The sequence below is a fragment of the Sminthopsis crassicaudata genome, chromosome 6 (assembly GCF_048593235.1).
Source record: "Sminthopsis crassicaudata isolate SCR6 chromosome 6, ASM4859323v1, whole genome shotgun sequence".
NCBI classification, from domain to species: Eukaryota; Metazoa; Chordata; class Mammalia; order Dasyuromorphia; family Dasyuridae; genus Sminthopsis; species Sminthopsis crassicaudata.
In genome coordinates this window covers 257,677,860-257,688,266 of record NC_133622.1, presented here as the reverse complement: position 1 = coordinate 257,688,266, position 10,407 = coordinate 257,677,860, and the positions used below count along the sequence as shown (strand labels likewise).

Here is a 10,407-nt window from a genome sequence, read left to right as displayed (position 1 = left end):
CAGACTACATTTAGTCTCCCAGGCTCAGGCTTCCCTGGTCATTCCCTGGGGCCTCCATTCCAGAGCCTTTCCCATGTCCACCTATCCACTTTCCCTCCTTCCTAGCCTAAGAAGGCAGTCTGTTGTCTAGAAGGATAATGTGCATGTTAATTGGGGTGAGGGGAGGTTAGGAGGAGTGGAAGGTGTGTCTCAGGAGCCATGGAGGCTGACTGGTCTCCTCCCAACTGGGATCCCACTCCTGCTTGCATCTCTGGGGTCTCTATAGGAAGACTGGGAGGGAGGGAGAAGAGAAGTAAAAGATGGAAGGGAGCAGTCTTCCTCTTCAGACCCCCTCCCTCTCCGATCCTGACCCTCCCTGAATTGTTCTGTAGGGTGCAGTCTTTCCCCCGGGGGCAGGCGCCAGCCTTTTTAACTGCTGGATGACCTAACACTCCCCTTGGAATCCCTGGAGGCTTGCCTCCTGCTTAGAAAAAGAGTAAAAAGTCTCTCCCTCTGGGATGTTTCTCTCTCCAACCTCTTCTGATGACCTGGGTCTGGCCCGAGCCCGGATTGGGTCAAAACAGACACCAAAAATAGGGTGAAATTAGAACAGTTTTACTCTCAGGGCCCCAAATACCAATCTCCCTGCTATGAAATCAAAGACTGTCAGCCTGGGACTGGGATGAGTGGAAGCTGGGATTTTCTATGCAAAGATAAAGAAGGGAGGGACTCCTGGAGCTCCTGGCCTTTCTCCTGCTTTTCAGAGAGGCTTAGAATTAAAGCCCCCCAGGGTTAGGGGTGACCTCTGTTTGTAAGAGCTTTGGCTGTTGTGACTTCTGTGGGTTCTTCCAGGGTAGGAGCAAGAGGACTCTGAGATAGATAAAGACCAGGGACCAGAGGGAAGATCTTGACAAAATGGAGTCACTTTGGTTGCTTTACTACCTCCACAGGGAGCCAGGAGCCAGAGGGAATGGGCCCTGGGAGCCTCCGACCTCCTCCTCAGGTGAGTGCAATCTATCCACAGACCTGACCAATGTTAGCAGTCACAAGCATTCCTGCAGACAGGGAAGATGGGCTGTGGCGCTGGCAGGGCCTGGTGTATGGGACATTGCTTGACAAAAACAGGGGGAACACAGTAGTAACAACCCTGCCCTGCCCAGCTGACTTTTTGGGCCCCTGCCATCTGGGGCACCGGCACACACACAGGCTTTTTGTTTTTATGTTCCTCCTCATTACAAAGGACTGAGAAGATCCTCCACTTCATCAGGAATCTCCATTCCCCAGGGATCAGATCTGCTCTCTCTGGGCCCACCCAGCACCCCTCTCCACCCAAAGTCTGTCCTCCTCTTGGTCTCCTGTGGCCATGCTCCCCTGAAGCTCCGGAAGCACAATTTCTCATGGTTATATCTAAATATTATATCTCCAGGGGTCGGGAACAAGTCCTCATGAAGCCTCAGGAAATGACTGATCAGTGCTCCTATGTGTGAATATGTACACGTGTGCACACACACACACACACACACACACACACACACTTGTATCACCCAAGATCCACCATCTCACTTTTTCACCTGACCCCCCTCCACTGAGAACACAAATAAAACCATTCCCTCAAGGTCTGGTCTGTCTGAACAATAAAAAGATGTTCTTTCTGATGTTCTAAAACATCTCTCTCCTTCTGCATCAGAATCTGCCATCTTTAAGAGGCAGACAGCAGCAGCATGATTTCTCCTTGCTCCTCAGCAATCCTGGTTGCTCTTTGTGCTAAGCCGAGATCACTGCTATAGGACCCCCTTACATGTATGACCCTTACCTATCCATGCCTTCCCCATCCAACACACACATGTTTACATGTGACATGCCTGCAGTATACTTGTGTATACACACAGTAACTCTGATCCATGCCTCAGATTCCTTTTACTCCCTCAAAAAGAAATATCCGTATTCATGAATAGCCTTTAACTTTGTTTTATTCAGGACTGATCCCTCCCTTTAGCTATCCTCCCTCTGACTCCCTCCTTTTTCCTCTTCACCCATTTCACTAGAGAGTACATTACACTTCTCCATTCATCCTCCTATGCCATTTATTCTTTCTTCCTTTGACTAGATGACTGAGGTTCAGTCCCCATAGTATGTAGAGATGTCTACCTGCAGACCCTCCTTGCCAGAAATAACATTTGCTAGCCCTCCTTTCTCTCCACTCTCTTCCCCACTTTCCAGTCTCTCCTTAAGATCATCAAGACATAACAGAACCACTTCCAGCTTTATTCTACTTTGATTCCCTCTGTGAGCCCAAATAGGGGTATTAGGGGACACATGCCATCTCACCATAACTGGATATAAATAGTTTTTCTTTCCATTTTGGTTCCTTCAGGCTAGTTCATTCTGGATTATTTTTTAAATTTCTCTTCACTTGTTTTTGACCTTCTAAAGTTTTCTTCAATTATAGTCTTTTCCTTAGCTGTGCTTGGAAGGATTTTCATTAAAGGCCCTTTTCCCTGACAGCACTGTATTTCTTTTTGCTTCATAATTTGCTCTTGGCCATAAGATCATGGCCTTTGCCTTCTGTTAATCTATTCCAAGTTCTCTGCTCCTTAATGAAAGTTGCTGCCAAATTAGGTCTGGTCCTAATGGTGGCTCCTTGGGACTAGAACTGGACTAGATTTTCTTTCTGGTGTCTTGAAGGATTTTTCTCATTGACTTGGCAGCTCTGCATTTTGGTGATGGTGTCCTGGGAGTTTTCATTCTGAGATCTCTTTCAGGAAGTTGATGTGGTTTGAGGAAGATGCAGAAAGAAATCTGAGCATTTTTCTCTTGGCCATCAGGAGCTCTATTCACACAAAAGCATACAGGCTAATCATGGGAGAGGCTACTAGGGCTACCAAAGGAGGCTGCCCATATCAGGAAGTTTTGGTCCTTTGCCAAGCTTCCTGGACCTGGAAAAGGATCAAGGATGTGGTCTTCTGTGAACTCTAAGATTGTTGCTGTATTGATTTTACCTTGGAATGGAATGTGCTTTTAATTGTGCAAGATTATGTTAAGAACACCTGAAAGCACATTTCTGGTGGTATATTTTGGAGACGAGATTATAGATTAAGTGAAGAGAGAAAATAGGCCCAAGGAGTGGGAAATAAGAAATGCAGTTGGGAGTGCAGTAGGGTTACCTAGGAATGAGTTCAGAAGAATCCATTAAAGGCATGTGCCATGTAGCACTAGGATGCTGTTCCATTATGCATTCCATAATAAGTCCTTTCTCAGCTTTATTTCAACTGATCCTAAATTCAATCAATCTCATAATGATTACAGGTTGAAGGGTTGCCTCTGACACTCATAAAGGTTATTTGGGAAAATCCTGTCTCTGTTTCAGTTTCCTCCCATAAATTAAAGGGGGTTGGACTCTTTAGTTCTAAAAGCTGCCTATCTTATGCTTTTTGATGGTTTAGAAGGTGGTGATGTTCAAGGATGTAGCTGTGGACTTCACCCAGGAGGAGTGGGGGCTCCTGGACCCCTCTCAGAAGGAGCTGTACAAGGAAGTCATGGTGGAGAACGCCCAAAACCTGCTCTCCCTGGGTAAGAAGTCTACAAACAAAGGGAATACCTTCATTCCCCAGGATGCAGAATTTGGGGTGGGGGAAGAGAAGGGAAAGGGCTGGTCTTTGCATTATATGATAGGATCTGGGGATGTCTTTTATTGCTCCTGAAGCTCCTTCTTGCTAATTCCTAGGTCAAAGATTAAATCAGTGTGGAAGCATCTCCAACACAGAAATTATTTTAGAGATTAGACTCTACCTGGAAATGAATTTTGTCTGCCAAAGATCTGAAAATTGCTCAGGCACCTTTTCCTTTCAACTTCTTCTTTTGGGGGATTTTTTTTTCAAATATTTTTGCAATATTATCCTTTTTTAACAAGCATCATTTTGTAGCCCAAACCACCTAGTAGTCCTTAGTATAGGAAGTTTCTCCTTAACCTTCCTTTGTATTGCCCTCAAACCGCAGCAAAAGTGGTGGGAAAGGAATGAAAAGCAATAGGCAATTATTTCTACCTGCTATTTGCCAGGTGCTGTGACATAGGCTTTCTTTACAATACAGTAACAATATTGTTTAAAACAACTCCCAGCAAATACATTATTTTGAGTATCCTAAGTACTTAAATTAATGCAAGAATATTTGCATTCAGAAAAAATAGATAAACAGAAATACATATAGCATAATTTTACAAATGTATATATGTGTACATACAAATGCTTGCATGCATGTGTTTATTATCTATCTATCTATGTATGTATCTATATCTATATCTATATTTCTATATAATAGTTCCCATTCCTAAGGTGGGGACAGGCAAAGTGAAGACAAAAAATTTACTTGATCATTTTGTGATCTATTTAAAAGGAAAAGTAACTTGTGCATTGCAGATTGATAGTTTCATGTGCAATTACCATTTTTATTTTACTGTGATATAGAAAGGCTCATATATAAATTAAAAATAAAATGAAATATTATTTCACTTTAACTTCATCTTAACTTTCCAAGTTAGGTGATATTTTTATCCTCATTTGAGAGTTGAGGAAACTGAGGCAAACAGTGTTTAACTAACTTGCCCAGAGGTAGACAGTTAGTAATTGTCCAAGCTTAATTCAAACTCAGGTACACTTGACTCTATGCCCAGGACTCTCCACTGCATTACTGATTCTCTTTACCTTCTAGATAGTGAAAACCATGGAATGAGTCTATCTTTCTATACAAAAGGTGTGCCAAGGTTTTAATGATCAGGCCCAAGGCTGCTTTGGCACAATATCTCTTTTTACCTAGATGTGGGATCAGAAGTTTCTGGTAGAAGGGAGGCTCATAGGACAGGAGGTAGGCGGAAGGGCCTTTGGCTCTCTCTCAGAAGAAGTTGTACAAATAGTGGGGCACATCCTATTTTATATTATTTCCTTTACAATCACTTAGTGAGTAAGTATAGGCATCTATGTTTGAACCAAAAATGGCTGGATTTCAACATGGAGCAACTCTGGATCCTCACCCTTTCCCAAAAGAGAACTAAAATACAAACCTCTCTCCATCTTCATCTCTAACTGATTTCCATGCCCAGGGCTTCCAGTTCTCAGAGAAGAGGTGATCTCTTATTTTGAGCAATGGCAAGCATCATGTGAGCTGGACCAAGAAGGCCTCAGGAACTACTCTCCAGGTGAGTGAGTTGAAAGCAGATTGTATGAGAGCTATAGTTATAAGATGATTCTAGGTGTTACCCTGAAATAAATGTTCATTTTGGAGGAGAAAGACCAGACTTGGATTTCATTGTTAGAAATGATTCTGGGCTCCTTAGTGAATCTCGATTTCCCCATCTATAAACTTAGTGAGTCATACTCCATGGTCTTGTACATCCCTTCCAGTGATCATCTGTGATCCTATTAGAAGTCATTGTTAGGAATTTGGGGCAGTGGAATTCTCCTGAGGAGCCTTTTCTTAGAACTTCTTCTAGTCAGTAAAAAATTAAAGGCCTGCTACATGGCAGCCCTGGGTTGAGCACCAGGAACATAAAGTGATATAAGGGACATCCTCTGCTGTCATGGAGATCACAGAATGGTGGGGCAGAAAATACCCCAGGAACTATGGAGAAACCCACTGTGAATAAATTTAGTGCTTCAGTACATGGTGTTTAATGATGTACTGAGGCACTAAATTTATTCACAGTGGGTTGGGGATAATAATGGTTTAAACAGGAGAGCAGAACTGGGAGAAAATAGTCAAAATGAAAGAAAATAGCTAACACATATAGTACTGTGTGTCACCCACGGCATTGTCTTATTTTATTCTCATAACAACCCAAGGACTTTACAGATATTATTAAGGCCCTACGCATAGCCTATCCACTATCATTGTATTGTGATTTTGAAACAGATATGATGAAAATGGCCATACATATATGAAATAGAAAATAGAAGGAGAATTGGACAAGCTTCTGTTGGGACAATGAAATTCATTTTTTAATCTCTAACCTATAAAAAGCAATTGCTATTTACTGTTAAACAAATTTATATTTCCATTGGCTCATGTCAAAAATTGCAGTACATGACAGATGCACTCAAGGGTCAATTACAAATATTGCTTTATGTTGGAACATTTATATATTCACAACCTGTGAAAGGATAGCAACTGAAACCCTACTGAATGACCAATCCATGTTGCTAATCAATTCCTTTAAAAAACTGCCAGATAGAAGAGGAACATTCACAGAGGATAAGTTCAAATTAGAAAACAACCTTACACATTTCTATGAGTTGCACTTTAAAGTCTGGTTTCTGCAAAGGTTGTGGCCTTCCATGGTGATTTCATGACAGCCTCTCCTGTTCCTGTCTTCTTACCATGGTTTTAAGTAGCCTGCCAGCACTGCTGCAGGAATGCACACCCAGATATATCTCTATTAGGCAATTAGAGATTGGATGAGATGGGGTTGCTAGGTAACCTAGGCAGGAGAGAACTACTCTGGTCCTGGGAGAGACAGCCCCCCCTGGTCATTGCATGCTTGTGGCCATTTGTATGTGAATGTCCAACCTTCCTAGAATACTGGAAACAATGTGATATCAAATTGAAAAGCCAAAAGCAAATGTTGTATTTAGAAATACTGATATTTTTACAGAATGACTGCACAGTCCTATAAGGCAGTATCTTGATAATTATGAGAGCTTGAAATCACAGCAGAAAGACAGCTGTTAAGGTTTCCATGTTTCCATGTTTCCATGCACATCTGTGTTATCCCAGAGGACAGCTACCTTTATAACCAAATCAGATATTTATTTATTACTTAAAGTGCCACTAACAACTTTTTGGGTCACATTCTTTGGATCCTTATCTCAATCTTTCAAGGGATTTGTGAGTTTCTAAAAGGGAAAGGATTGCAATATTGGAACTCCCTTCCACATCACAGGATGATGAACTCAATTTTCTATATGAGACACATTTTCAGATGTGGAAATTTTCATGCATTTTTAAAAAACTTTTTTAGGGTACGCAAGGAGAACATAATGATTTAAAAAAAAAAACAAGTGTTAACTATCAAAAGAAAGTAATGGGTCAGAACAAAATCTCTTATACCTCAGGTAAATAAAAAACAACTGTTTTAGCATTTTGAATATGACCTCAGATAATATAATAGAAAAAATAAAATTGGAAATGATCCTCATGGAAATTTGTTATGGTTACAGGCAGAATAGATCATGAAATCATTTGAGTATTTAATATAAATGCACCAAATGGCATATCTATGAAAAAGCAATTGAAAATGCAGATAATGAAAGGGAAAGGTAAAAATTGAGAGGAGATAATTTGTCACATACTGTAGGCAGTGCATGCCCATTTATACAATGTAAATTCCTGTCTAAGGAATTGTTGGAATTTGAGTCAAATCACTCAGCCATTCTGAGCTGATGTCTGCTGTGATATGGGAGCCACCTGCCAGTAGCTGCTGGATATTCAACTTAGTCCTGCAGAATGGATCCCTTCATGTGAGAGGTTGATGGTGCTCATACAAGGAGACTGAGAGGATGTTACTTTGTCTGACCCTCTCCTCTTCCTTCTTGCCTCCAATTTACTTCATTCCCCATCCTCAAGGAACATCTGCATCAGCAAAGGCTGACTTGCAACTCCTTCAAATGTTATGTGTTAGGATTACTAGGTGAGAACTCAGGTTGTCTGGACAATTACAAGGTGAGAATTCAGGCTGACTTGATTAGAGGAGCAAGCTCATTGGTTGGAGTACTTCTTCCCAGAAGCCCTTGCATTATCCCACGCCCATTCTCTGGGAGGATAAAAGAGGACACCACTCCAGAGATAAGAGAGGTCTCTGCATTACATCAGGTCTGATGGGGCTCTCTCTTGTAATTGTCAGACAACCTGAGTTCTCACCTAGTAATCCTAACAGTTATGATTCACAGCTGTGGAGGCTCTCAGAAAATTGACCTGTCCCTTCTCCAAGGCATGGTCCTTAACAGATATCCTGAGTTGTGCACCCTTGAGAATGAAGACACTTTCTGTGATGTCACAAGTTTATTGGGAGGTTCTAATATAACTATGCATGAAGCTCCATTGATAGCAAATTATATTTTTGATGTAAAGTAGTTAGATTTGAAATGATTGCTTCTGTCCATTTAGGATTTTTCTCTTTGCCTATGAAGAATGAAAATAAATATTTCTTCTCATGGATGTACTGGGATATAAATATGTGTGTATGTGTGTGTATGTGTGTGAATGAGTGTGTGTGTGCCTGCATCGAAGTTATATTTGTTTTATTGTTTTCTTTCTTTTTTTTTTTTCTTTTTTCTTTTTTTGGGAAGGCGAGATCAGACATCAAATGAAGGAAATTACAGCAGAGCAAAGCCATTCTGTGGTTGAAACTCACAAGCAAAGATTCATGGGTGATGGTCCCTATGACTTTACTTGGACAGAAAACTGTGCATCATATCAGAGAATCCAGATTACAGAGAGAGATTATGTCAGTAACCAATGTGGAAAAGGTTTTACAAAAAAGGAAAATCTTATTGGACATCAGAGAATCCACACAGGAGAGAAACTTTATGAATATAATCAGTGTGGAAAAGCTTTTAAACAAAAGGGAGCTCTAATTACACATCAGAGAACCCACAAAGGAGAGAAAACTTATGAATGTAACCACTGTGGAAAGGCTTTTAAACAAAAGAGAGCTCTAATTACACATCAGAGAATCCACACAGGAGAGAAACCTTATGAATGTAACCAGTGTGGAAAGGCTTTTAGACAAAGGGGACCTCTTATTACACATCAGAGAATCCACACAGGAGAGAAACCTTATGAATGCAACCAATGTGGAAAGGCTTTTAAACAAAAGGGAGCTCTTATTAGACATCAGAGAATACACAAAGGAGAGAAACCTTATGAATGTAACCACTGTGGAAAGGCTTTTAAACAAAAGGGAGCTCTAATTACACATCAGATAATCCACACAGGAGAGAAACCTTATGAATGTAACCAGTGTGGAAAGGCTTTTAGACAAAGGGGACCTCTTATTACACATCAGAGAATCCACACAGGAGAGAAACCTTATGAATGCAACCAATGTGGAAAGGCTTTTAAACAAAAGGGAGCTCTTATTAGACATCAGAGAATGCACAAAGGAGAGAAACCTTATGAATGTAACCAGTGTGGAAAAGCTTTTAGAAAGAAGGAATCTCTTATTACACATCAGAGAACACACACTGGAGAGAGACCTTATGAATGTAACCAGTGTGGGAAGGCCTTTAGAGTAAAGGGAGCTCTTATTAGACATCAGAGAACCCACACTGGAGAGAAACCTTTTGAATGTAACCAGTGTGGAAAGGCTTTTAGACAAAAGGGAGCTCTTATTATACATCAGAGAATCCACACAGGTGAGAAACCTTATGAATGTAACCACTGTGGAAAAGCCTTTGGAGAAAAGGGAGCTCTTATTACACATGAGAGAATGCACAAAGGAGAGAAAACTTATGAATGTAACCACTGTGGAAAGGCTTTTAGACAAAAGGGAGCTCTTATTATACATCAGAGAATCCACACAGGAGAGAAACCTTATGAATGTAACCAGTGTGGAAAGGCTTTTAGACAAAGGGGACCTCTTATTACACATCAGAGAATCCACACAGGAGAGAAACCTTATGAATGCAACCAATGTGGAAAGGCTTTTAAACAAAAGGGAGCTCTTATTAGACATCAGAGAATGCACAAAGGAGAGAAACCTTATGAATGTAACCAGTGTGGAAAAGCTTTTAGAAAGAAGGAATCTCTTATTTCACATCAGAGAACACACACTGGAGAGAGACCTTATGAATGTAACCAGTGTGGAAAAGCTTTTAGAAAGAAGGAATCTCTTATTATACATCAGAGAACCCACACTGGAGAGAAACCTTTTGAATGTAACCAGTGTGGAAAGGCTTTTAGACAAAAGGGAGCTCTTATTATACATCAGAGAATCCACACAGGTGAGAAACCTTATGAATGTAACCACTGTGGAAAAGCCTTTAGAGAAAAGGGAGCTCTTATTAGACATGAGAGAATGCACAAAGGAGAGAAACCTTGTGAATGTAACCAGTGTGGAAAAGCTTTTAGAAAGAAGGAATCTCTTGTTAGACATCAGAGAACACACACTGGAGAGAGCTTAGGAATGTAATCAATGTGGAAAAGATTTTAGAAAAAAGGGACTTCTTATTGAACATCAGAGAATCCATACTGCAGAGAAACATTATGAATGAAACCAATGTAGGAAGTGTGTTTTAAAAAAGGGAAGAATTTGAGTGGAGCCCATCACTTAGAGAATGGCTGAATAAATTATGGTATATGAACATTATGGAATATTATTGTTCCTTACACACCTCTCAGATTGGCTAAGGTGACAGGAAAAGATAATGACCAATGCTG

The 10,407-nt window shown here is 40.7% G+C and overlaps 1 protein-coding gene across 1 annotated transcript; it reads left to right on the top strand.

Moving 5' to 3' along the window:
* Positions 1-949: 949 nt before the first annotated feature.
* Positions 950-10,159, top strand: LOC141547616 (uncharacterized). The gene is made up of 4 exons (XM_074276002.1): positions 950-982; positions 3,423-3,549; positions 5,075-5,170; positions 8,316-10,159. The coding sequence occupies exons 1-4, from the start codon at positions 950-952 to the stop codon at positions 10,157-10,159; spliced, it is 2,100 nt and encodes a 699-aa protein (XP_074132103.1).
* Positions 10,160-10,407: the final 248 nt, after the last annotated feature.